Source organism: Thunnus maccoyii, chromosome 17, assembly GCF_910596095.1.
Source record: "Thunnus maccoyii chromosome 17, fThuMac1.1, whole genome shotgun sequence".
Lineage (NCBI taxonomy): Eukaryota > Metazoa > Chordata > Actinopteri > Scombriformes > Scombridae > Thunnus > Thunnus maccoyii.
In genome coordinates this window covers 514,313-542,118 of record NC_056549.1, presented here as the reverse complement: position 1 = coordinate 542,118, position 27,806 = coordinate 514,313, and the positions used below count along the sequence as shown (strand labels likewise).

The window sequence follows — 27,806 nt, the reverse complement described above, 5'->3', positions numbered from 1 at the left end:
TCGTCGTCGCTAACGCGGTGCGTCTTGACGCAGCGGGTGGCAGCTGGTGCGTCAGGAGGAGACAGAGATGCCATAACAGCATCCTCACCGACCGACAAGACCGACCGACCGTCTCATCCCTCCGCTCCGCTCCGCTCCGCGCCTCCGGGACGCCTCTCATGCTTTGTCCGCCTCGCAGCGCGTCAGTCCGGGGTTTAATCGGCGGAGAGCAGCGGCGGAGCGGCGGACGCATCTGGAGCGGAGGTAAGAGCTGCAGGAGGCGGGCAGGGCGTGGAGGAGGGGAGACCTGTCTGTCTGTCTGCCCGGTCCTGTCTGTCCGTCTGCCCGGTTCTGTCTGTCCGTCTGCCCCCCCCACCCCCACCCGGCTTCATTCTCCGTTACCGGCTCCACTCCGCGGCTGCAGGCCGGAGCGGCTGCTGCTGTCCGGCCTGCAGCCGCGGATGAAGCGCTGAGGCCCGGCTGGATGTGACTGACGAGCCGCTTCCAGCATCCAGGCTGTGTGTGTGTGTGTGTGTGTGTGTGTGTGTGTGTGTGTGTGTGTGTGTGTGTGTGTGTGTGTGTGTGTGTGTGATCCCGGGTGTGGCTCGGTTCAGGTGAGCCGGTATGGTGATGATGATGTTGATGATGATGATGATGATATTGATGATGATGATAATATTGATGATGATGATGATGATGATGATGATGATGTCACGGATGTCACCGGTTGACCCGCTCCAAGGACACTTCCTGTCAGATTAGAGAGGCTGCAGTCACAACAGGTCACGTGATGTGACGTATGACAGGTTAATGTCTGTAAATCTGTATCTATAGTTTCATCTATAAGCGAGTTTACAGACAGCAGATCAATATTAACCAGCAGTCAGGTGTCTGTAATCATTCCTCCTGTTCATACTGGATATTAAAGATCCTTCAAATGTGCTTTCAATGGAAGTGATGGAGGATAAAATCCACAGTGTGTCCACACAGTCATTTAAAGTCTGTGTGAAGCTTCTATTCAGCTTCAGCAGTCTGAGTTAGTCATATCAAGTGGATATCTGACACATTTACAGTCTTTTTAGCATCAAATTCCCTCTTTGTGTTTCCTCGGACAGTGTTTCCCTGTTGAGCTGCAGGTGGAAGTATAGTAACAAAAAGAGGAACTTTGGCACTAAAAAGACTGTAACGTTGAAAGATATCTACTTGATTTGACTCATTTGGACGCTGAAGCTTCATATTAGCTTCAGACTGTGGATTTTGTCCTCCATCACTTCCATTGTAAGGTCATTATGAAGGGATCTTCTAATGGTCAGTATGAACAGGAGGAATCATTACACTGACTGTTGGTTTAATGACTGACTGGAAATGATTAGATGATTAATTGATTGACAGATAATTACTTGTCCACAATTTTGATAAATCTGATTAATTGTTTAAGTCAATTTTAAAGCAGAAATGCTAAATCTTCTCCGGCAGCAGCTTCTCACACGTGAATATTTGATAGTTTCCAGTTTTCTGTGACAGTAAACTCAACATCTGAATATGTTCATCTGGGCTTCAGGGAATAATGATCAGCATTTTATACACTGATCAATCAACAGATTATTAAAGGAAATAATGATAATATTCCTGTGATGGAAGAATACCTGTTCAGACTGCTGCTCATTCATAACTAATTAGTGATTAATCAGATTATGTGGAGGAAACCTGCTGTCTGCCGGTCTGCTGTTTATTAACAGCTGACTTTAAATTAATTTTTAAAGCTGCATTTTTATTTATTTCTGACTTTGTCTCACAGGGTTCAAATGTTACTGTGAGTCAGAGTTACAACAAGCTGCAGCTCAAACTGTCAGTTTAATAAGAGTAGAGCAGATTATAACAAGCTTCAGTTTGGGCCAATAATAAACAATAATAATAATAATAATAATAATAATAATAATAACACACTGAGTCGCTGCTTCATCGACTCAAACTGATTTTTAGTGAGAAAACAAATCTAGTTTTTCTTGTTTGTAACTGGAGTTCAGTGTTTTAATGAATCCATCTTGTTTGTTCTCATCGACACATTTTTTATTTCCGTTGTCAGACATCAGAAATGTGAAATCTGATCATAAATAATTTGTTGACCAGCAGCTCAGAACTGCAACTATTAATGAAGATATTCCTTTATATTTCTCATTATATGAGAAAATATCTTCCTCAAACAGGAAAATGTATTTATTTAATACAAGATGCTTTTCTTATAACAGTGGAAGCTTTTATTTTGTCTTTATAATGTGAATAATTAACTCATTATAACCTGAAACCTTTCCTGTTTTAACGAGAAATTATTTTGTTAAATTGAGACACTGATAACATATATTTTCCTGCTGCAGATCAGATCATTATTTATTGATCACATCATCTGATAAAATGAACACAAACAGGTCGAAGTGAGATCGACTGTACTGATGTTTAAATGATCACAGAGACACAAACATCTGTAAACATCTGCAGCAGCTTCACTCCGCCGTAAAACATCTGAACTTTATTCTAAATGTTTCTGAACAGAAACTCTGAAACGTTTCGGTCATGAAAGCAGAAACAGGCTGAACATGATCAGAGCGTGATTGTTACTGACTGTATGTTGTAAAGGACACGCTGGTGAATGTGATGTTCAGCAGGTTTTGTTGCTGATAATTAACTGTAATGAGAGAATCCAACAGCAGCGGCTCTGTTCTCTGTTTCAGAGCTGAAACATGATCAGCTGACTGAACCTCAGACACAAACTGCTCCTCTGCTGTTTGACTCTCATTATCTTCTAATATTATTCATCCAGACGTTCCTCTTTCTTTCCTCTTCTTAACAAACAAACAAACAGGACGTGGAGCTCGTTCATCCCCCCCTCTCTCTCTCTCTCTCTCTCTCTCTCTCTCTGTCTTCCTGTCTGGCCTCCGTTTCCCAGGATGCTCTGGGGTTTCCCAGCAGGCCTGTGAAGATGAGTGTGACATCATGGTTCCTGGTGAGCAGCTCCGGCACTCGGCATCGCCTCCCCAAAGAGATGATCTTTGTCGGCCGAGAGGACTGTGAGCTGATGCTGCAGGTGAGACGACTGATCGCCTGATTATTGATCTGTCTGTTTATGATTCTGATCACGTTATTGATCATATGATACAGATGATTCAGCTCAGCATTAAAGTGACTGAAGCTGGTGATGCAGAGAAGCAGATAACGGTTAAATAAAACATTTATAAAGAAGTTGAAAGTTATATTTATATTCATTCTGATGTTCAAGCTGCTTCACAGAAAATACAGAAAGAGTTTCAGGGAACAATAAAACATTCAGAAATAAAATAAAATGTAGTGCAGATGGTTTTAAATGTTTTAACCCGTCAGCTGATCTGAATCTGGAGATAAACTTCGTCTTCAGGCTGAATCACAGAGTTCATTTTGTTTCCAGCTTTCTTTAGTTGTTAAACTCAGTTGAAGTTTGGACCAAAGACAACATGAATAAAATATGATCAGAACTTTAGTCTTTATCAGTGTTTAGTTCCAGAAAGTTTAAAGACACAAAGCAGACTGTCGTCAGCGTATTAAGTGACAAATCACACAGCTGATACAAACTGAATAAAAGTGATCAATCAGATAGATCAGAAGCAGAAGTATGACGGTGTGTTCAGTCAGTCACTGAGCAGCTGTAACACGGTTCAACATAATAACTGTAAAGACATTGTGAAATACTGTTTTGGCATCTATAAATGATTGATAACAAACAAATAAACGGTAAAAACGTGTTTCTGTGGGCTCCTTATTGTTGAATCGATGTTCTAAAAGTTTACTTGAGATGAATTTGTAGTTCAGTCTGTGTTTGTTCTGCTGACTGCTGGTCTGTAAACGTTCTTCTCTCAGTCTCGCAGCGTAGACAAACAACACGCCGTCATCAACTACAACCCGACTACTGATGAACACCTGGTGAAAGACCTGGGCAGCCTGAACGGGGTGAGACACCAAACTGCACAACCATAAACAAAAACATGTAAACAACACAACAACACAGGAAACAAACAAAGAAAAACCTGCTGTAGGTTTTCAGCTTTACACATTTCATCTCAAGTTTTTAGTTTCTTTGACACAGAAAATCTTCCAGATGATTCAGCTGAAAGCAGAAAACATCAACAACATCCTGTTTAGTGTTTGTTGTGTCTCTGAGGCTCCACAGAGCACAAGATTCAAACAGCAGAAAAAATGTAAAATTAATTTTACTGAATTTGTTTTATGTGTTTTTGTTTCCTGCAGACGTTTGTGAACGATCTGAGGATTCCTGATCAGACCTACATCACCCTCAAACTGTCCGACATCATCCGCTTCGGATACGATATCCTTCAGTCAGCAGCATCATCGATGGCTGTTAGTGTGTGTTAGTGTGTGTTAGTGTGTTAGTGTGTGTTAGTGTGTCAGTGTGTGTTAGTGTGTGTTACTGTGTGTTAGTGTGTGTTAGTGTGTGTTAGTGTGTTAGTGTGTGTTACTGTGTGTTAGTGTGTTAGTGTGTCAGTGTGTGTTAGTGTGTGTCAGTGTGTGTTAGTGTGTGTTAGTGTGTTAGTGTGTTAGTGTGTCAGTGTGTGTTAGTGTGTGTTAGTGTGTTAGTGTGTTAGTGTGTGTTAGTGTGTGTTAGTGTGTGTTAGTGTGTTAGTGTGTGTTAGTGTGTCAGTGTGTGTTAGTGTGTGTTAGTGTGTGTTAGTGTGTTAGTGTGTCAGTGTGTGTTAGTGTGTGTTAGTGTGTGTTAGTGTGTGTTAGTGTGTTAGTGTGTCAGTGTGTGTTAGTGTGTTAGTGTGTGTTAGTGTGTGTTAGTGTGTGTTAGTGTGTGTTAGTGTGTCAGTGTGTGTTAGTGTGTTAGTGTGTGTTAGTGTGTGTTAGTGTGTTAGTGTGTGTTAGTGTGTGTTAGTGTGTGTTAGTGTGTTAGTGTGTCAGTGTGTGTTAGTGTGTTAGTGTGTGTTAGTGTGTGTTAGTGTGTTAGTGTGTCAGTGTGTGTTAGTGTGTTAGTGTGTGTTAGTGTGTGTTAGTGTGTCAGTGTGTCAGTGTGTGTTAGTGTGTGTTAGTGTGTGTTAATGTGTTAGTGTGTCAGTGTGTGTTAGTGTGTTAGTGTGTGTTAGTGTGTGTTAGTGTGTGTTAGTGTCAGTGTGTGTTAGTGTGTGTTAGTGTGTGTTAGTGTGTGTTAGTGTTAGTGTGTGTTAGTGTGTGTTAATGTGTTAGTGTGTCAGTGTGTGTTAGTGTGTTAGTGTGTGTTAGTGTGTGTTAGTGTGTGTTAGTGTTAGTGTGTGTTAATGTGTGTTAGTGTTAGTGTGTGTTAGTGTGTGTTAGTGTTAGTGTGTGTTAGTGTGTGTTAATGTGTGTTAGTGTTAGTGTGTGTTAGTGTGTGTTAGTGTTAGTGTGTGTTAGTGTGTGTTAATGTGTTAGTGTGTCAGTGTGTGTTAGTGTGTTAGTGTGTGTTAGTGTGTGTTAGTGTGTGTTAGTGTGTGTTAGTGTTAGTGTGTGTTAATGTGTGTTAGTGTTAGTGTGTGTTAGTGTGTGTTAGTGTTAGTGTGTGTTAGTGTGTGTTAATGTGTGTTAGTGTTAGTGTGTGTTAGTGTGTGTTAGTGTTAGTGTGTGTTAGTGTGTGTTAATGTGTTAGTGTGTCAGTGTGTGTTAGTGTGTTAGTGTGTGTTAGTGTGTGTTAGTGTGTGTTAGTGTGTGTTAATGTGTTAGTGTGTCAGTGTGTGTTAGTGTGTGTTAGTGTGTGTTAGTGTGTGTTAGTGTCAGTGTGTGTTAGTGTGTGTTAGTGTGTGTTAGTGTGTGTTAGTGTGTCAGTGTGTGTTAGTGTGTTAGAGTGTCAGTATGTGTTAGTGTGTGTTAGTTTGTCAGTGTGTGTTAGTGTGTTAGTGTGTGTTAGTGTGTTAGAGTGTCAGTGTGTGTTAGTGTGTTAGTGTGTTAGTGTGTGTTAGTGTGTGTTAGTTTGTGTTAGTGTGTTAGTGTGTGTTAGTGTGTATTAGTGTGTGTTAGTGTGTCCTTGTGTGTTAGTGTGTTAGTCTGTGTTAGTGTGTGTTAGTGTGTGTCACTGTGTGTTAGTGTGTGTTAGTGTGTCAGTGTGTGTTATTGTGTGTTAGTGTGTTAGTGTGTGTTAGTGTGTCAGTGTGTGTTATTGTGTGTTAGTGTGTTAGTGTGTTAGTGTGTCAGTGTGTCAGTGTGTGTTAGTGTGTGTTAGTGTGTTAGTGTGTTAGTGTGTGCTAGTGTGTGTTAGTGTGTTAGTGTGTGTTAGTGTGTCAGTGTGTGTTAGTGTGTGTTAGTGTGTGCTAGTGTGTGTTAGTGTGTGTTAGTGTGTGTGTGTGTGTGTTAGTGTGTGTTAGTGTGTGCTAGTGTATCACTATTGTATGATTTTAATATGGTTCTTAACCGCTGCTTCACACTCTCATGTTTATGTTCTGGAGAAAAGTCAACACAAAGTCCCAGAGGAGGCACTGAAGGTCAGTGTGTGTGTGTGTGTGTGTGTGTGTGTGTGAGTGTGTGTGTGTGTGTGTGTGTGTGTGTGTGTGTGTGTGTGTGTGTGTGTTAGAGAGTGACAGCAGGACACAGTGGGAGCAGAGAGAGAAAGGAAAGACACTGTCCAGGTGCATTATGGGAGACGTAGGCCTCAGTGTTTGTGGACTCTCTGCATCTCAGATTCTGTTTTAATGTTCGTCTCAGAAGAACAAATTAATGAAAGAGACTCAGAGTCACTGTGAGATTAACAGGAGCAACGAGTTCCTGAAGACACCTGCAGGTGAATCACACCTGGAGACACAAACATCTAAGACCTCTCTTACTGAACTAAACAGACATCTCTCAGTGGAAAACAGCTTTCACAGATGAGTGTGTGACTGAAGATCTTTCAGTTTGTCCATCACAATGAGGACAACAGGAAGTAAACCTGCTGCTACACGCAGTAACATCAGTAGTATCATGTTTCTGTTCCAGCATGAGAAATACACCAGTCAGCTGCAGATGAGTCTGAAGGCTTCAGAGGGCAAACGAGCCGAACTGGAGGAGCGAACACGACCCGACAAAAGCCCCAGTACCAAGACACAGGGTACGCAATACTGCAAATAATACTGCAAATAATACTGCAAATAACCCCACAACACAGTACCAAGACACAGGGTACGCAATACTGCACATAATACTGCACATAATACTGCAAATAACCCCACAACACAGTACCAAGACACAGGGTACGCAATACTGCAAATAATACTGCAAATAATACTGCAAATAATACTGCAAATAACCCCACAACACAGTACCAAGGCACAGGGTACGCAATACTGCAAATAATACTGCAAATAACCCCACAACACAGTACCAAGACACAGGGTACGCAATACTGCAAATAATACTGCAAATAATACTGCAAATAACCCCACAACACAGTACCAAGACACAGGGTACGAAATACTGCAAATAATACTGCAAGTACTAGAACCCAAATGATGGATGTTCAGCTGATTTAACTGCTGCTGTAGTTTCAGTGTCGAGCTTCTCGTCCTGCCAGGAAAACAAAACTAAACAATAAAAAAAAGACAGAATATTATGAGAGAAATGATGGTGTAATATGTCAAAACTGTGTCTAAGTATATAATAATTATTATTTTAGTGAGTCATAGTAGATTCATCTAATAAATCCCTGTTTATTTTAGATTTAGCCCTTCATCAGCTGAATAATGACGATATAAAGTGAATATGTGACGTTCTCTCTTTCCAATTCAAACTAACTTTATTTACAAACACAGTAGATTACATTACAGCCAGAGCAGGTTGTACCACGTTTATTATTGACTATAACAATTCAGAATGTAAGAAATAAACAGCCAACAAATGGTTTACATGTTACTACACTGTACTATATTATACTCTGTTTGAAGTGTATTGTGCTGTTTGTGACAGAGGCTCCGGTGAGTCGGCCCACCCCTCTGTACGGTCAGCCGTCCTGGTGGGGAGAGGAGGATTATGGGAATAAAGTTCAGACCAGCGATGAGACTCATCCAGGTAAAAATATTTTATCATCTGATGTAGAATAAAAGATTCTGTTTCTGTTGTTGTTTCCTCTTAATGTAAAGCGTCTCTTGTTTATTATTTATTCATCTCTATTTCATCATCATCATCATTTTATGTATTGAAATCCTCTGTAAATGGATGTTTTGAAATAACTTTATAAATAAATACACACAATAATAATGACAGAGCAGCAGGACAGTGTTTTGATATAGAAATGAAGTAAAGTATCCCATAACTATCTCCTGTAATGGATCTTAAACCTTGAACTCCCTTTATAATGTGGATAAAAGAGGACTGAATATTACGTATCTTGACACACTGCGACTGATCAGAGAGATAATTCTGAAAGCACAGACAGTTGGCATTGTCAAAACCCAAAGAAGAAAGAAAAGAAGAAAAGGGGTCAACCTTCGTTAAATCAATAAAAAGAGCAGCAGAGTGTTTTTTATTATCTAATGCTGAGACTATATTTATTTATCAATTTGTCATGGGATACACTTATTATTCTGAGTACACTCTATATTATAATAAATTCTTATTTTTGTCTTCAGTAACGTTTCTGTTTTCATCAGAAATGCAGAAAGACGCTTCGTCTGTGGATCCAGATTTTACTGGATCTCTATCAGACTCCCAGCCAAAGGCCATCTTCTCTTCGTACCACCGTGAACCGAGCTACTTCGAGATCCCCACCAAGGACTTCCAGCAGCCCAAAACCTTGGGGGCGGAGCTCCACGAGATCCCCACTAAGGACACGGACACACCCCCAGCCCCAGCCCCGCCCTCTCCCCCCACCCCGACCCCGCCCGTCGTTCAGAGCCACGCCTCCTTCACCATCGAGTTTGATGACTGCATGCCCGGCAAGATCAAGATCAAAGATCATGTGACCAAGTTCTCCACCCGCCAGAGGAAGCAACAGACTCCGTCCACCAAGGCCACCATCCCCACTGCCACGCCCACTGAGGTAATGTCAGCAGAGAGCAAGGTGGCTGATTGGCTGGTCCACAGTGATGTCAGCATGATGAAGAGGCGTCCGATTTGTGAAGATGTTTACAGCACCAAGAGTGACCTCGCCATGAACATCAAAACTCTCAAAGGTCAGAACCTGTGTCATTAAAGGGCTGTTCAGGTGTTTTTAGAGACGGATAATGACAGTCAGTGTTTAGCTCTATTTATACTTTGGTTCTTAGCAACATATCTTATTACTTGCTGGCCAGATTTCCATGAAATCGTCAGCGGATGAATCCCAATGTTTTGTTCTAAACCTAAAGATCAGACTTCGATCAGTTGTCCTGATCTGATTCCTGCCTCTCAGAGGATGAACCTGTTAGATATTCTTTCCTCTAGCGTCACACTCAGGAGAAACATGTTTAGTTCCAAGACTCTAAGAACAGATAAATCATGAGGATGTTTGTTCATACTGTGACTGTAGTGAACACTGACGATAGCAGAACTTTAAACTTTTATCCAGATTTGTGTGTATGACAAAAGTGAAATGAGGTCAGAAATCAGGCGCAGCGGCTAATTGTAATCGTTTTCATTCCCACCTGCCATATTTTGAGCTACTAAACAGGAACACCTTAGAATACATGTTGCATGAGTCTAAGCACCAAGTTTAATACCCACTGGGAAATTTCCACTGCCCTTGACCCGTCCACAGCTCTGCAGCCTTCGACATGTGCAGAACAGTCTTTGAGCAGCTGCTTATGGCTTCATAAAGGAGGGAGGTGGAGGTGGAGGGGGGGGGGCAGTTATAGCCTCAGGGACTCAACCAGATGACCAGAAAACCAAAACAAAGAGCTGAAAGCTGCTCAGAGCTGCAGGCTGGACTGATTCTCAGTGGGATCAGTACGACTAATAACACTTCATGTTCTTAGTAAACACGCTAATTAATGGAGGTCTTTATTCTTGTTGTCAGGTCACCATCATGAGGATGGGACCCAGAGTGACTCCGAGGACCCGGTACTCAAAGGAAGGAGGAGTAAATCCCACCACTCTGTCCACTCTCAACACTCTATCCAATCGGAGCAGTCGGAGTCATCGCAGCAAACTGTCCAATCAGTGCAGTCCATCCACTGCCAGCCACCTGCTCCAATGCAGACGCTACACCAGCCACTGCAGTACTCTCCGCCCAGACCGGCCCCGGCCTCACCAGTGGCCCCAGAGCGGCCACTTTCCCAGAGCCCTCCTCAGGCTCAGTCCCCCACTACAGAATCACCCAAGCAGGGGCCACCTGAGCACCTCACCCAGCAGGCCTTCATCATTGAGTTCTTCGATGACCACCCACGCAAGAAGCGCTCGCAGTCCTTCACGCACAACCCCGCCCACGCTGACTCCTACTCTGCCCTCAAGGCCAAGCTGGAGCGACGGAAAGGCGGCGAGAGGCCGGCATCCGTACATGGCCATATCCCTCCCACCCAGCAGGTGACAGTTCCTCTGAAGGGTCAGGGCCACGGTGCCCCCCAGAGGTCAAGTTCTCTGAAGAGGGAAAAGACGGAGGGGGAAGCAGCCTCATCTGGCTCCTCCTCTCGCTCCTCTTCAGGCATCATCATCAGACCCTTCGGCAGCGTTGGGAAGAAGTCTAAGCTCGCCCAGGAGTTCGCTGCTGAATTCCTGAAAGATTCAGGTCAACAAGACACCTCCCCAACAAGGGACAAGACATCTCCTCCACCGATGTCTGCGCCGCCGGTGATGGTGTCGCCTCCAAATGCTAGAATTCCCTCCCCACAAGAGCCTCCAGCTCCTTCTGCAGTTTCCTACCCTTCCTCCCCCTTACAACCTCAACCAATGTCAAAGTCCTCTATCCCCACCAATGCTGCTGGCCAGACTGCCTCTCCGGTCCATTCCTCAGGACCTCTAATGTCCCCCATGCTTGCCCTTGGTGTCCGCGGAGGAGACCCCAGAGGTTCTCCGAGAATGGTGAGGAATGAGGAGGATGACAGCCTGAGTGATGCCGGGACCTACACCATCGAGACGGAGACGCAGGACAAAGAGGTGGAGGAGGCACGCAACATGATCGATCAGGTGAACTCACAGTGACAAAAAGTTAGATCCTCAGTGTTTTTAGCTACTGAAGATGCACAGTTCCTTCTGTGGAGCAGCATTCATGGTTCTTACTGATGATGGAAAAAATAGAGACAAGTGCAACAACTCACTGAAAAATTATTCAAGTTGGTGAATAGAAAACTACTCAAATAAAAGTAAAACAGCACTTGGTTTATAAACCTGTAAAAATTGATGATTTATTCTCAAGTATGGTGAGACCTCAGTTGAAGCTGTGGGCATGACACTACTCAATCTGCTTGTACTGTGTAGTTATTAATGTTGCATCTAGCAAACAAACACATAAAATACAAAAACAAACTTGAGAGTTTCTTTGTAGGGAAACTGAGAGACCTAATGTGTTATATCCAAACATTTGACCAACTTACAGCTGAGTCTTTATGACGGTCATGGTAATAGTTCCTCCACTCCCCCAAAGTGGCCCGTCTTGTTAGTACAAAAATGGTCCGCGGTGCAGAAAAGGGTGGGGGTCCTTGCTTTTCAATGTTCAATGTTCTCAGTTGTCAAAGTTCAACAACTGAGAACTGGAACTATTTTCGCGTGAGACGTGTGCTTACATAGACAGTGTTTTAAATTGCTTTGGGGATGCATGAAACCTCTTGTCCTTCTTGCTCCTTCCTGATGTGGTGGTCCTGCCCCCCTCCTCATGCATGCCCTGTGCTCTGACAGGTGTTTGGTGTCCTCGACTCTCCAGAGTACAGTGGTGTGAACACAGGAGTGTATAGGCCTGTAATAAATGATGGCAAGGATGAGCAAGCTAACCTGCCTAGCACTGTGGACCCGTTGCATGGCTTTATCCCAGCTGCTATCAGCGGCCCCCCAACAGGCCCCATACAGGTAATAACCAACGCCAGACTGAATCAGAACCTGGAAAATCACCTCTGCAGCATGTTCTGATCCCAGTGCATGCAGACTAGTGTTGTTGTTCCTTCAGTTTCTCCTGTTGCATATTTTACTAAAGTCTTGCTGTACTGTTTTTGTCCCTCATTACCATCCTTTTATGTTGTTTATCAAATTGTTCTGTGTTCCAGGTTCCACCTGTTCATGCAGCAGGTCTGGAAGGACCTAAATGGGTTTCCCGTTGGGCCAGTCTGGCGGACAGCTATGCTGAACCTGGTTCCACACCACCTCAAGGGGAATGCCTAGAAGGTGCTTTTGAAAATCTGCCAGAACAGCATAAATATGATGTGTTTAGGGCTGGATATCAACCCTCCATACTTCCACCTTCCAGTAATATGAGATGTATATCTGGATATGTTACCTGGATAATCACATCTGATTACGATTGTCCTCTCCTCATCTGAGTCTTAAGGCCAGTTCATGCTTTCCGTGTCCAACTTGCATGTGGACTGCAGATGTGCACATGGTTCCATACATACTACAATCGGGGGTCGGCGACGCAGGCATGTTCCACATGTACGCACTAGTAAGCAGGGTTGCAGCCTGATAAATTTCCAGAGTTGTTCAGTCCAGTCTGTGAATGTTACAAACTGCTGTGCCGTGTTTTTCTGATCATCTTTTAAACACAATAATCTGTTACTCCAACTGGACTTGCTGGATCGTATTTCATTGTCTCACCATCACTTTAATGAAAATAGGAATACAGCACATACACTCAGTAGACAAGACAAGTGTCCTGTTTGCTTTTCTAGCACATGCAGTTTGTGCATTTGCAAAAGCATACAGTCCTTGCAGTCACAAATTTTAGGCTGCTTGTGGACGTCCAGAGAGGGGTTGTGTGGGCCTTCACGGCCATGTAGACATGGAAAGCCTGAATTGGCCTTAAAGAGTGAGGAAGAACCAAAAAGAAAGTGGGAAATTGTAGAAAAAGTTGTTTCTACTCATCAAACTATAATATTCACCCCCATGTGGTTGTGGCATTAATATGAAGGATTGAGGTAACTTAAATTGTTTTTATAGATTTGCGCCTCATGAGCCGGTCGATGGGAAGTTACAACTACGACAACTCTGAGTCTGAGTCCAGCCACAGCTCCAGGACAAGAAGGCTACTGCCCCAGGTGCCCCCAGAAAAGCTGGATAGTGCCACCCCCAGTATCCTGATTCGCCATGAATCTTATCAAGGTCAGGAACACCTGGACAAAGCCTCTGGTACTCCCCGCCCACAGGACTCCACCCAGCGCCTGTCTGTTCAGGATGACGTTGACCCGGACAGTTTGAGTGACGCCAGCCGCTCAGATGATGGACCCATTCTGGAGAAAGCAAAGAAGAATCAGGCCAGGACTGGAGCTACTTCTCTAGGGGGCTCTGGTCCTCAGTTCAAGGGTCAGGAGAAAGTGTCTCCATCCACAAAATCAACCTCCTTCTACATTGGTTCTGAAGACAGTCCAGGCAAACCTGATCAGGCCAGGAGTCCGGTGCCGTCTGAAAGGACACGAGAACCCCCAGCAAAAACTCCCCCTACTACTGTTCTGATCCGACACCTTAGCGGGCATGAACCCAGGAGGACAGGTGTCAAACCCAACAGCTCTGCTCCAAACCTCCAAACACAGGACAAGGATTCTGTCCCCACTAAAGACAGCTGCATGTCATCCTTTGTCCGGCAAGAGAGCTTCACCAAAGACCGACCCAGTGACACCGTCCAGATGAAGAAGCTTCCCCACATCTCCAGCCACCCATCCATCAGAGACATGGAGCAGAGGAGGGAGAACATCCAGGACACACAATCCTTCCTTCAGGAGGCCGATGGAGCTCTGTCCTCTCTGGATACCAAGTTTCCATCTTCTGGCTCTGGTCGTAGCTCAAAGAAAGGAGGCTCCTCCAGCCACATGGATGACTCCCTTTCTGGTGAGTCAGATGTGGACACAGCAAGCACCGTGAGCCAGGTGAGTAGTAAAAATGCTGCAGTCAGCTCTGCTCCTAAAAAGCGTCCAGCCATCAGCAGCCTCCAAAAGGAGAAGTCCTCCTCCAGCCCGTCAATCCAAGAGAAGGGACGTCAGCTGACTGCCCGCGAGCGGCTCTCTGAGAAACGCCGAAACCAGGCGCCTTCCGATGCATCAAGTAAGGCAGAGGCAGCAAAGCGCTTTCAGATGCGTCGCAGTGCAGGCAACCGTGGCTCTCTGGATCTGTCTGAGGGCCAGCAGGGTTCAGCTCCACACTGGACTGAAACAACATCATCTGACCATGAAATTTCCCGTCCGTCCAGCCGCAGCAAAAAAGTCATCGCCCCTCTTCAAAAAGATGATAATGGAAAGACGCCTAAGACGGCATCTCAGCAGGTTCTGACACGCTCCAATAGCCTGTCAGCACCACGGCCAACCAGGGCATCTATGCTCCGACGAGCACGCCTTGGCGAAGCCTCAGATAATGAAGGTGCTGAGACTGACCGGGCCTCCCAAAATTCAGACCATATCGCTACACCTCCCAAAATGGCCACTGAGGTGAAGAAGCTTTCCAGGCTGGACATCTTGGCGTTGCCAAGAAAGAGGACTGGCTCTTTCACGGCTCCCAGTGACAACGAGACGTCCTCCACGGGCCGGACTGGTTTCTCCAATCGGAACTCTGAGTCTGTTGTTACCACCAGGAAGACATCGGTGGGTGACGCCCGCCAGGCAGCTAGCAGAGGGGGTGGAGCTCCAGGGAAGCAACCACTGACCCGTACCCGGTCCAGTGGAGCCAAGTACCCCAGCACTGGTGAGTCCTGGCTATTTGAAGATTGAGGACCAGGAATAGAGGTTTATTCTAATTCGCCTCTCTCCAAGATGATTTGTTAATATCTCTGCATGTCATAATGCTTTGGTCAGTTTTAATCCAGCACAGCACTGCAGGATTTTGAACAAACCCAAAATCAATTACGAACAAACATGAACACACTCCTGTATTTAAATGAAGACTTGGTTTAGACCAGCTAATTGTTGGTCTTTAACTTAGCCATGCCGCTTTCAAATGACCAAATCTTGCCATCTTGTTGTCAGCTTGATGCCAACAGTATCAGGTTGGGTACACCTTAAGGGCAGCAAATACACATACGCATTATTTTTATGTAAGACCACACATTTGCAGCATCTTGACATGCATTGTTGCATCATTGGGAAACTCTAGTGTCTAATTTAATCTATTCACAAGAACTTTGTTTATGCATACAAGGAATTTGACTACGGTTTAGTGGCTCTCAGTGTGTTCACACACAACACAACAATCTTCAGAAATATATACAAGGAAAATGATGGCAAATAGAAATAAAACTGACAAAGTTGTGATTTGAATTAGGAACTATCTGATCGAAAAATATAAATATTAATCTGACCAGACATTTGATGACAGCTTTCAGTACTTGACAGTTTTTGATACTAGATGCTACAGACACATTTCAATCAGGACCAGAGTAGTCAGGTTTGATAATCTAATCCTCTTGAACTGTAATTCATTGTAATTCCCTCTAATGAACACAGAGCGTAGTTTTTATGCACTGAATTTAATGTTAGTAAGACCAGCCTTTGTTTTAACATTCTGCTGGGAAAGTCTGACCTTTTTCTGTCAACAGAATCACATCAGATTTTCATCCCCATTGAGTTACTGCTGTAGAGCCCCTGGAGTTTGCTGCTGTTACCATAGAAACAGAGCTTTACAGCGTCGGTCTCCATCATCTTCAGTCATGTTTGGAATTAGGGTGTGACTGTGCTTCAGCGCATAAATCCATATCCTGGCTGTAACTAAAGGAAAAGCAATATTATGACGTTGTGACTTCCTCAAGTGAAATTCTCTGTAGATGCTTGAACAGTCATGAGCATCTGTCACCGTTGCTATGGAGACGCCTCCATTCAGAGCAGCGACATCACAGTTGTATCATATTCAGAACAAAACACTGCATGATAGTGGCTGACTTTATCCCAAATTGGTCCAAAATCCAAATGTAAATTTTTAATTCATCCAGCAAGTTCCACAAAGATCAACCTCTAACTTAACCCCGTCATCATCTGCACGACGACAGAGTCTGAAGCTGTCTGATTGGATGTTTCTTACAGCAGCACTCTCTACATCGTACAGTTCGCTCTACTTTTTTTCAATGAAGCAGCTTTTATAGCTCAAGGTGTTATTGTTTGTACAGAAGATTAAGACTCAAGATGCCTCATCTGATCCATAAACTCCTTGAACTTCTATGTGCAGATCAGTAAAATTAATACAATTTTAAATATTTACAGGTTCCCGTCACAGGCAGAAGGGCTCAGACTTCTCCTCTTCCTCTGAGGAAGAATATAAGACAAGCACCAGTAATCAGAAAGCCAAACGCTCCTCCCATCCCTCCGCCCAGACGCCTCGCCACCGGACAGCTGCCACTCGCTCCAAATCTGTCTCCTTGGAGACGGAGGAAGACGAGGACCAGAACGAGGTCGACCCCTACCAGAACTGGTCCACGCACAGCGCCGAGATCGCCAAGTAAAAAAGCTGTGAAATATTCACACATACTGTACCTTTAATTCAAAGAGTCTCTTAGGTTGTGCCCAAACCTCCATGCTGACCTTTTATTTGCGTTTCCCCTGCAGGCTCAGTCAGGACTTGGCTAAAGATCTGGCCATCCTGGCGAAGGAAATCCATGATGTGGCCGGTGACGGAGACTCACCGAGCTCCGGCATGGGCACCACCACCTCACCTAGCTCACTGCCCAACACACCAGCCTCCACCATCTCTGCCCGGGAGGAGGTGGGCCATGCTTCAAACCACCAAACACCCTCACAGCACCACAGCTACCACACCGACCACACATACCACAACATCTAAACTGGGAACACATTACACGATTTATAAACTGGATTTTAACAGTGATTTGTTCATAACCAATGATGTTAAAGATGGACGACAGTCTGAACTGATCTATAAGAAACAGGTCAGGTTAGGAAGGACAGTCAAATGTTTAGGATTCAAATCTCTCATTTATTTCACAATTCCACAACATGTTTAATATTTAATTTAATTAATTTTGGGATCTGGAGAAATCTCAATATAATCCTGAATCCTTTCTTTAACTGTTTGATGCCAAGTCACCTCTTCATTCAGAATTCTCTCAGTGTGCTCCCAGTTTGAAGGGAAAGTGTGTTTTTTTAGTTTTGCCCATTATTTTTATAAAATATGACACCCAGAGTTTTGAAACATCCACAATGAGCTGGTAGAAGTTCCAGGTTGCAGGTTGAGGAGCCTTCATCATGCTTTGGATTCTCATGATTCATTTCTCTGTTCTGCTGCACAGAGGCCATATCCATACTTACGTGGGGTTCGACCATCTCAGGTGTCTAACTCTGACTCATCACTCCTCCTGCCCTGTGATCGGTTCTCCTCCTCCACCATCCCACACCTCCCATCACTGATCCAAACACTCCCCTCTCACCAGTGTTGGATTGTTCTGTGACACATTTGATTCTTTTGAGATTTGTCTTGATAAGTGACAGTTGGTCCTGTATGGAAGATTATTATCAACAACGCTACTGAGTCAGCACAAAACAAATCCAGGCTGGAATCCTCATCTATTCCACCTGAACTAGATCTGCTCCAACTCACCCGACTCTACCGACTTTACTCTCCCAGAGCCAACAGCCGAAAGGCCCATCATGCTTTCTGTGTGGCTGCGAGGGTCCATGTGATGTAAATGTCGTCATCTGTCCATGTTTGCAGAGGGGCGCGGACCCTCGCTGCCCATGCTGCAACCCTGTTCACACCCCCGATCATAGTATGAATGGAACCTCGTGCACGTCCACAGTCCACAGCTATCCGTGGACGCGGAACGCAGGAAGCATGATTTGGCCATAATTCTGCCGTATTCCAGGGGTCTCCAAACTTTTCAGCCCCCGAACCCCAAAATAACGGTGCCAGAGACTCGCAACCCCTCCTATCCAAACACGGGCATAATGACAACACAAAAGAACACAGCAGCCTAACAACCATAATATTATTTTATATAGTAATTTAGTATAGGCTAGTAACATTAGGCACTCTGCTTGGAGCACAGCAAGTCCACTTTGGGTTTAACATCCATATGTAAGTAGAGCCAAACAGCGTCAGTGCATCCATTGCGGCCCTGGATAGTTGTGGGTATTCCCTCTCGGCTGAAATCCAGACCTCAGCCAGTGTCTTGGAATTAAACGCTGTCTTCCGCTGCGTCCTCCAGGTCAGATGTCAGGTGATTTGCGGTTGTTACAGTGAATGGTGAACTTATTCGGTCATATTGTTTCAGAGCTGTTTCCTCTGGGAAATACTCGTTAAAGTGTTCCAGGAGGGCTTGAAGGTGGGTAGTGATAGACTTCCTCACCCACACAGTTCATTTTCCTCCATGAATTCTTCCAGCTAAGGAAACATATCAGTCAGACCCATTTCAACTTGCGCAGTCAAATATGTGACTTTCCTCATGAAAGATTTTATCAATGATTTTATCATTCAGCAACAGGATGTTTGTGTTTTCATCTTGCAATGACATATTAAGTCCATTCAGTTTGTCAAATATACAAGACAAATATGCTGGCCTTGTTAACCAGTCAGGGTCAGTCAGGTGGTCAGCGAGCTGGGACCCATGCTTCATCAGAAATAAACTCACCTCGTCCCACAGCTCATACAGGCGGCTGAGGACATTCCCTCATGAAGGCCACCTGACTTCTGGATGGAACAGCAGGCCCTCATGCTCTGATCCCAGTTTGTTGCAGAGTGGCAAACAGCCTGGTGTTCAGTGGATGTGATTTTATGTAGTTGACCATCTTTATTGCAGTCTCAAGAACACTTTTAAGCTCTTGGTCAAATGTTTTGCTATTAATACAATGCATTAAATTTACATAAAGCGTATTTCCTTTTCTTCACTCTGTTAACCAGCTGACACTTGATGTCCTGGTTTAGGTCGGTGACGCACTGGTCCCATTAGACAGTGACACTGATTCTAGTTCACGGGCCAGTTTATGCCTATGCATAGCAGGACTTATAGCTGTAGCAGCAGGTTTGATTAGGATTTCCCTGATCGTGTGGCATTTTTTCCTGTGTAAATAAATATGGCACCTTATATGATGCCTTTTGAGCTTTAGCAGGGATTGTTGTTTGTTTAGTTAGGACTTTTTTTTGGCCTTGCAACTTTTGCTTTTTTCAAGTGTCATAGCATTTTTACCAAGTTTAGGTTTTCACATGCAAGCACCTTAGTGCACATTGGGGATGTTGTACTTTGTTTGCGACGACACGTGAATCCATACTGGATATATTCCTCTCGATACTTTCGACACTTGGAGGAAGGCTGATCTGACTGCTGATTTATGTTCTCCTTACCCACACGACGCTTCTGTGCTTCTTTGTGCTCCTCTACTTTGTCTTTGGTCGGTAATAACCAACGTTTCATTTTGACAAACATAATATCTTCTCTATAGGCCTAGAGCCGAGCCTAAAGATTTGAGCTCGTAATTGTCGCAGTGTTTCCTGTAAATCGACCTGCAACTGATGCTGTCGGTAATCTGTCATAATCACCTCAGGGGTCGTGTGGGGACAAAGAAAATCGGAAGGCTGCTGACATTTTTTATTTGCATGTTTTTATTTTAAATTGAACTACTATTTTTATCTTATGTAACAATTTTAGCTAAAATAGACTATTTTCAATTTTAATATCATTTAATTTTAATTCTAATTTCTACTCTTTTCCTCTTGACCCAACACAACCCTAATCTATTCCACCTGAACGTGCTCTACTATACTGTAACTGACCCAACTCTACCCTGCTTTACTCTACCTAATCCATCTCTACTCTACTCCACTCTACTCTACTCTACTCGATCCAGCTCTACTCTGCTATATTCTACCTGACCCTAACCTACCCTACTTTGCTCCACCAACACAATCCGACCCAACTCTGGCTGCTTTACCTGACCTAACCCTACCATACTGTTTACTATTGGACCCAACTGTACCCCTCTGTACCTGTGCCAACCCTACTTTATGCTACCTGACCCCACTTCACCCTTCTATAATCTACACAAATCTGCCCGACCCAACCTCCTCTACTCTACTCTACTCTACTCAATCTTATCAAGGTTGCACTGAACTAAAATTGGTCTTAAAAATCGGTCCCTGTTTACTCTCAGATGTCGATTTTCAGCCTGATTCCTGTTTAAATGTGTTTTGTGCTCACTCTGAAGTTTTCTCATTAGTAAACTTCAATTGTCGTGCACCTTTAATGAACTGGTTTTACTGGTTTTGGGACAGTTCGTGGAGCTGTAGCTGGTGACCAGTAGGATCTTCCTGCACCTCCCCACGTCTCCCTGTTGTTGATAACGCTCTGTATCCCAGCAGTACTAAAATTCACTGCATACACTGTTGCCCCCACCATCGCAGCTGCATGTTGACTTGGTGCATGCGTTCACGGAGCACCGCCATCACTGTTCAGCTGCTCGCTGGTTTGAATATTTAGAGGTTGGATCACCGGAGCCAGACTCCCTCTATTCTCTTTCCAGCTGGTCCAACATATCCCTGAGGCCAGTTTAAACTACCAGAAGGTTCCGCCAGGTTCTGCTGCCGTCTCGGACCTGGACGCAAACATGAATGAGCCGGAGCCCGGTTCTAGGCAACGCCGTCCGTGGAACCGCGAAGAGGTCACTGTCTAATCCCACTGAGGCTACGTTCACACTGCAGCTCAGTGTCACAAATCTGAGTTTTACTTTTTAATGTGACTCAAGATGTTTCTGATCAATATGAACAGTTTTTCTCTTAAATTTAGATCTGGATGAAAATAATGTAGGCCTGCTGATGATTATGTCAGCCAGTAATTGTTGCGATTACACCTTAATTAAACTTATAATATATAACTATTTGTCCTAAAATGTCCCAAAAAAACGAGAAATGCAAACAACTTCAAAAAAAGGCTTGAAAATGTAAAATATAGTTTGAACAACAGCCACAAAACTCAAAGTATTTCTAAACTTTCTAATGAAAAGTGAACTCTTCAAGTATGTGAATCTGGAAACAGCAAGTGTTTTGTAAATTTAATGCCAAAATATTTTAAGAATTAGAATTTTAACATTTTCATACTAATTACTAATATACATACACACACACACACACACACACATATATATATATATATATATATATAGATAGATAGATAGATAGATAGATAGATAGATAGATAGATAGATAGATTGAAGCCAACTGTCTGATTTGCAGTATATTCAGGGACATACAGACGGGTGACACATTAAAGGAAAACCTGATCCAGGTCTGGATGCTGGACCCCTACAGTGAGGGGGTCTGGGGGCTCTGTTATGCTGGCATGGTTTGGGACCACTTGTCCCCTTAGAGGGAAGGGTCACTGCTAATCAACACGAAGTAGTTGTGAGTGATCAGCTTTATCCTGTGATGAAACATGTGTGTCCTGATGGGAGTGGTCTCTTCCAGGATGAATCACATATTATGACCTTCATAGCCACCAGATCTCCACCCAGCTGACGTGTTCGACAGCGCTCTGCACCATCATGATCATCACGACACCACATGAGGAAGATCTTTATGAACAATGATGTTCAGACACTGTAGGATCAATAACAAGGATGAGGAACATCATTCTTCCATTTCAGATCCCCTCACTGTAGAGGTCAAGCATTCAGACCTGTACTGGTTTTTAATTTGTCACCCGTCTGTATACACACACACACACACACACACACACACACACAAATTAGTAATCTAATCAGTAATCTAATTAATATCTAATTATACCTGATCAGAGTGGATTGTACAAATATGTCTCTTGACTGCGTTAATTGATTGTCCAGGTAATTTTCCTAACTAGCACTTAGCCAACTAGCTTGGTGTTGTGTTTGCCTCCGGCTAATGTGCCCAGTGAGCTTTTTACAGGTTTGCACAGTATTTTGCCAACGAGCCCCACAAAGACTACATCAAGTTTGTAGCTCCTCCTGTTTTGAACAGACACGTGGATGAACTTGGATGTGCCACCTTCAGGTGTGATTATGCAACAACAGGTTAAAGTCCTGCTAGCGCCCTCTGGAGTCTGCAGAGTTCATAACAGCCACAATATGAACAAACAACATCCAGATGATTGATCATTTCTTAGAACTTTACCGATGGTGGAGCTAAACATGTAAAGTTTATCCTGCGGGTGGCGCCAGAGTAAAGGTCATTAGTTTTTGAAATATCTATTTGAGGACCAAAGTGGGAGCATCACCGTCTTTAGACCAAGACCCAGGTGAGGCAAATGAACAAACAAACAAATTCAGACCTGAGCCTGCAGTGTGAATGTAGCCTAAATTCAACAGTTCACAATGAAACTTAATATGACTGCAACTGCTGCAGTTAGTTTTGGTGTGCTGGGAAAACAGGATGTAAGCTGCTGTTCATGTTCTGCTTTGAGCTTCCTGCTTGAGTTCTTCTTAGACTCTGAATGACCTCTTTCAGGTGATCCTTGACAACCTGATGCTGAATCCAGTGTCCCAGCTGTCACAGGCCATCCGGGAGAACACAGAGCAGCTGGCCGACAAAATGAAGTAAGGAAGCTGCTGATTACAGTTGTAGCTGTAGCAGCACATTCGGTCTCTACATTTACATTTACTGCAGCTCTGTGGTTCAGACCTGAACCCACAACAACCCAATCACCTGACCTGATCAAATTGGACAAGATCCTCATCCAGTCTGGGGAATATTAGTTCTATGGACAGCAGTAAATGATGCCAAGTTCATCAGACTCATGGCCAGTGAGTTATAGCCACTTAATTCATTCTGTATCATTAATGTTTGCAGGATCGCTTAGAGTTCAGATCCATCATATTTTCTTTGGGTCTGTTTGGGTTCAGGTCTAGTTGCTGTCTGGTTTATGTTGGGTTCAGGTCTGTGTGAGCTTTGGGTTTTGTAAAACAGAGGTTCTTATTGTGTTGGGACAGTAGTTTTGACATCATGAAGACGCTTTGTCTGGTTTCATTTTGCGTTCACACTAAACCTGCAGTATGTTTGTCGGTTCTCAGGGTTCTGTTCCAGAACAAGGCGGAGGTCTGGGAGGAGATCGAGGCGAAGATAAACGCTGAGAATGAAGTCCCCATCCTGAAAACCTCCAACAAGGTTCTTCTGAAAACTCATTAATTATTTTATAGAAATCTCTGGATTTGATGTGAGCACAGCTGGAACCGTCCCTCTTTTTCTGTTTCATGTTGCAGGAAATTACCTCCATTTTAAAAGAGCTGAGAAGAGTCCAGAGGCAGCTGGAGGGTAAATATAGTTTTGTTTTTACATGTTTCATCATGTATGTTTACTGAACAGTTGTGGGAAGATCTATTTTTAGTTAGTTATTTTTAGTTATTTGACCAGGAAGGATCCTCAAGGAGATTAAAAAATGTATTTTACAGGACTGTCCTGACTGTCCTGGCTGCAACATAGAATGTAAAATATTAAGGTTACAAACTAGATAAGATAAAGCAAACAAAGCTTATTTCTGAGCTGGTGCAGAGCAGTAAATAACAGTGTCATCTGCATACAAGTGTACGTTGGTGCGAGGAACATCCAAACTAACTAATCCTTTGTTTGGTTTAAGCCCTTTGACCTGCATACATTGTGTTCTGTCTGATTAAACAGAAATACAACAACAGATCAACAGTGTCAAAGGCTTTTGATAGATCGATGTGGCCTTTATCCAAAGACTCAGTGATAGAGCTCAGCTCTTTGTTGATCTGTCCAGCTGCAACTTTACTGTTTCGGAGAGTAGTCTAGTATAGCGTTATTTTGGGCTGCAGCAGGCAGCTGTTTTCAGAGAAAAACCTTTAAAAAGCGGCTGTACACGACCTGCTCAGCACCAAACGGCAAACAGACACAGTTAGCTGTAGACTAGCTGGTGAACATAGTGGAGCATTTAGCAGCTAAAGAGCCAGATATTTCCCTCAGGAGTTGGTAGAGAGCAGAAACAGAGCTAAAAGAGAGTGAATATTGGACTTACATTCACCAGGTGGACGGAAACACGACTCCACATGAATGATAATGTTGCTCCGTAACTGCTGGATGTGGAAATAAACAACTGTTTGCTAACAAGTTCAACATATCAGCGTTTCACCAGTTAATGCAGGTTTAACCTGAAGTAGATCTAGTTTGTCCTGGTGTCTACAGTAATGTCGTCTTGTTCTTGCCGTAGTGATAAACACCATCGTGGAGCCCGGCGGGAGTCTCCAGATTGCAGCCGTCGGCACGTCGGCCCTCGGTCAGACTCCTCAGACATCCTCAAAGGAGAAGAAACCAGCTTCCAAATCCCGTGGTGCCCCCCTGACCTCCAACGCCAATGAAAGCACCAAGAGACCACCTCGTGGACCCGACGGGGCCCACTACATGGCCTGAGCAGGCCACCGTAGCACCTCTGGACAGTAACTGTGCATTCACACCACCGACAGCTACACTTTCCTGTCCCTGTCCAGTGATCAGGGTTCAGAGCACAGGTGAAAGTCAAATGTGGTTTTATGTGCTCTTGTTGGTTCACCAGCAGGCCCTTGTGATGACGAACTCCTGCTGTGCACCACTGATGGTCATCAGCAGGGCAGCAGTTTGTTTTTATTTATATTCTGCAAAAGCTCTTTAAGCCGTGTCCTGTTTTAAGCCAGTGAGGCAACATGCACAATACGAGGGCCCTGAAACCTGCACACAGAAATGAAATGCAGCCATGATTCATGTTATTACACCTGTGCTCTTCCCGGTATGACACGTTAAAATGTCTGCTGTGAAAAATGTCTGTTACTGTCAGGAATTAGGAGGCAGATATAGTTTTGATCTCTGAGGTTAGGGACAGGAACTGGCTGTAACTTTATGAATCCTCTGTTGACTAGTTCAACGTAGCAGCCTGAAGGGCTTCCTTCCATCTTTATATATCAGATCCTATGAAGGAGACGCCCCCCAAAATGGAAGACAAAGCTTTGCTGCTGTGACGGACGGGACGCTGTGTGATAACGGTTTGCTTTCCCTTGTCTGAAAAAAATCAAGAATTGCAGCTTCTCTGTAGAAAACTGCAGCTGGTGTGGATGCACAGAAACTGTCCAAAACAAAGCTGTCGTTTATATCAAATGATTCAGTCAGTAAGAACAAATGCATTTTGAATGGCAACAATATAACTTTAAGAACCACTATGTAGAACTGCTTCCATTTCGCACAAGCTGAACAAATATAGTCAAAGCAACAAAAGAAGTTGCAGCTGCTCGCGCCGCAGTAGTACGTGGGTAATATACAAACGCATATTGATTAACTTTGTGCTTTGATAATCTGTTGTTGCGTTGCATTTGAACAGATTATAGATTGTGTCTTTTTTGCGAAGGTCGTCTCAGTTTTTATGTCTGTATTTATGAAGCGAAAGTCGTAGCTATCTGTCCATCAGAAGGTCCTGAGCTGCTTCGATGCTTCGGCCTTACAGACACGCTCGTCTTGTAAAAGTTAAAAAGATGTAATGTTATATTTTATTGAATGTTTCTGAGTGACAGTCAGGCTCGTTTTCATTTGCCATCTCGCTGTGATTGTGTGTAACTGTGAAACTGCTTCAGCTTCACTGTAGCTGAATGTTGAAAGTTTTCTGTGAAACGTCTGTTGAACTCAAACAAATCAGCACAACGTGACAGAAGGAATCCGCCGGTCTAACATGGGTCCTTAAACGCATCGCCTCTCTGAATCACAATGAACGAACCTCGACAAACATGACAATCTGCTCTCTGATGGATAAAACAATGACATGTTTGTTTGTTTGTCATGTTGTGTTGAACTCTGATCAGTCACATCTGATATCACAAACTTTAAAACACGAGTTGCAGAGGCCTGAGAATGAAAAACGCTTCCGTAGTTTTCTACTCATACGTCATAAAAATCCACCACATGTAAAACCTGTAGTCAGCACAACGACACACAGATGAGACAAAGCTGCAGTGTTTACACATCATTCTGCTTCAGAACAACTACATGGACTTTACACGTCATTTTCTTGGGTTTGAACCAACAAACGGAGGCAGTTTGATGCTGGATCATTCTTAGTCTGGGCTTAGTTCTGAATTTCTCAACTAGACTAATTTAACTCTTTACTGGAATTGACAGGAACTCTTTATAAGCTGGTTAGTAAGTATTTACTGTCACAGCTCTAAATGTTGGAGCAGATTGTGTAAAAGATTAGCTGATTGTTTTTGACCCTTGAATTTCTTGTAAAAACCTTCCTCTATAAACATGCTTAAAACCTCTTTTAATTTCCATCACAGTTGTAGAGTTTAGAAAAGAAAAGTTCTATATGAGTAAAATATTTACATCTTTACCTTGAGGGCGCTCTGCCGGCCGCAAAGGGTGAAGATGAGCTGCAGTGTCTGTGAGTCGAGCCGCAGGGCTTTTTAACCCTCAGACTGATCTGTCACCTGCTGTGTGAACAGACTTTCAGCGGGTTCGACCTTTACTTCATAGATCCGTGTGTGTTGTGTGTTTGAGCTGCTGACTGTGTTGTAGTCGACGTGTGTTGAGCTGAAGTTTGTTTTACTTCCTTGGTGTGTTAAAGCGCTGAGTGCTGTACAGACCACAAACATTCACTGAAATCATCTTGTTCTTTGTCTTCAGTCACGTCTCACGTCTGTGTGTCCAGCACAGAGCAAAGACCAGAGAACCAGAGGATCTCACTGAAGTGTGGGAGGAACAGGATGTTTCAGACTCTTGTTTTGTAAAGTGCATGTTTCCTGTAGCTTGAGGCAGGTGAGAGTTTGAGGCTAGTTCACCAAATGTGCACTTTTTTCATTTGACAAACACCTTGTGAAAGTGGGTGGAGTTGAGGTTTTTGGGGTTTTATTTTTCGTGCTCTGCAGCCATTGAGAATGTATTGATTTATCGCCTGCCCAGAACACAAACCTGATTGGCTGTTGCTGTGATGATGTAACTGCTGCTGCTACAGGTGAGTGGTCATCTGGGCTACCTGCATTTAGTGTTTTGTTACAGTGCATGCACCTCTGAAACAGACGAGCTGTAGAAACAGGCTGAGTAGACGAAGCAAACCAAACTGTTCATATTTACTCTGTGTGTATCCTGGTATCCAAAAACCTTTTTTATGCATTTGATCATGTGATGGTCCTGCAGTCGACCCGTGTTTCTACTGGAGTAGAACCTGCTGATTTATTTATTGAGTTCAAATGATTTTGATTTGCAGATATCTGGACTCTCATGTGTTCATCATCAACAGGATTTCTTTGTATCACCGTCATTTGTAATAAACTGATTTCATGCACGTCGGTGTCATTTTTACAAAAGCTGAAGGATCTTTATGAGATTTTAAAGAGAAACTTGACACCAGACAGCTGTAAATCCTGTTTACCTCCTATTTACACTGTTTCATGTTTTACAGTCGTCCGTCTCACCTACACAAGATCAGTTTGAGTTGCTAATCTGAAACACGTGTGACGTGTATCTGATGGATGAGATATGCTTGCATGGTAACACTGAACAGCTCCCCGTATACTAACATCCTGGAAATGTTCTGAGTAATTTGCAATTATTCAACGGTTAATTTTTAGGACATTTTACAGAGAGGATGATGCAGTTTGGTACAAATTATAAGAAAAAACTGACAAAAGTGTTTAATTGGTAAGCGTCTACTCATTATATTTGGGTTCATATGTAGTTGTTGATTTGCAAACTTTCTTAATAAATTAGACTCTTAACTATTCTTTAACCAACAGAAATAATCAGTTTTCAGTGTGTAGCTTTGTGTGTCAAACTACATATCAGCATATCAGGTTCTTAAAAACTCTTTAATGAGCACA

At 43.5% G+C, this 27,806-nt stretch overlaps 1 protein-coding gene across 5 annotated transcripts; it reads left to right on the top strand.

Annotated features, from left to right (window-relative positions):
- Window positions 1–27,294, top strand: cep170bb (centrosomal protein 170Bb). 5 transcript variants are annotated; one of them, XR_006091952.1, is made up of 20 exons: window positions 1–243; window positions 2,924–3,061; window positions 3,868–3,957; window positions 4,255–4,333; window positions 6,397–6,455; window positions 6,946–7,057; window positions 7,912–8,013; window positions 8,595–9,116; window positions 9,938–11,043; window positions 11,752–11,919; window positions 12,114–12,231; window positions 13,003–14,733; window positions 16,242–16,476; window positions 16,584–16,740; window positions 20,508–20,645; window positions 22,465–22,553; window positions 23,028–23,121; window positions 23,217–23,268; window positions 24,182–24,479; window positions 26,614–27,294. XR_006091952.1 is itself a non-coding variant. In XM_042389666.1 (19 exons), the coding sequence occupies exons 2-19, from the start codon at window positions 2,957–2,959 to the stop codon at window positions 24,379–24,381; spliced, it is 5,157 nt and encodes a 1,718-aa protein (XP_042245600.1). In that variant the 5' UTR covers window positions 1–243; window positions 2,924–2,956; the 3' UTR covers window positions 24,382–27,294. The 5 variants fall into 5 exon arrangements, 4 of the variants coding, with proteins under 4 accessions (XP_042245600.1, XP_042245602.1, XP_042245601.1 ...); XM_042389666.1 differs by having other exon boundaries at window positions 24,182–27,294; XM_042389668.1 differs by lacking the exon at window positions 11,752–11,919 and having other exon boundaries at window positions 24,182–27,294.
- The last annotated feature ends 512 nt before the right edge of the window (window positions 27,295–27,806 follow it).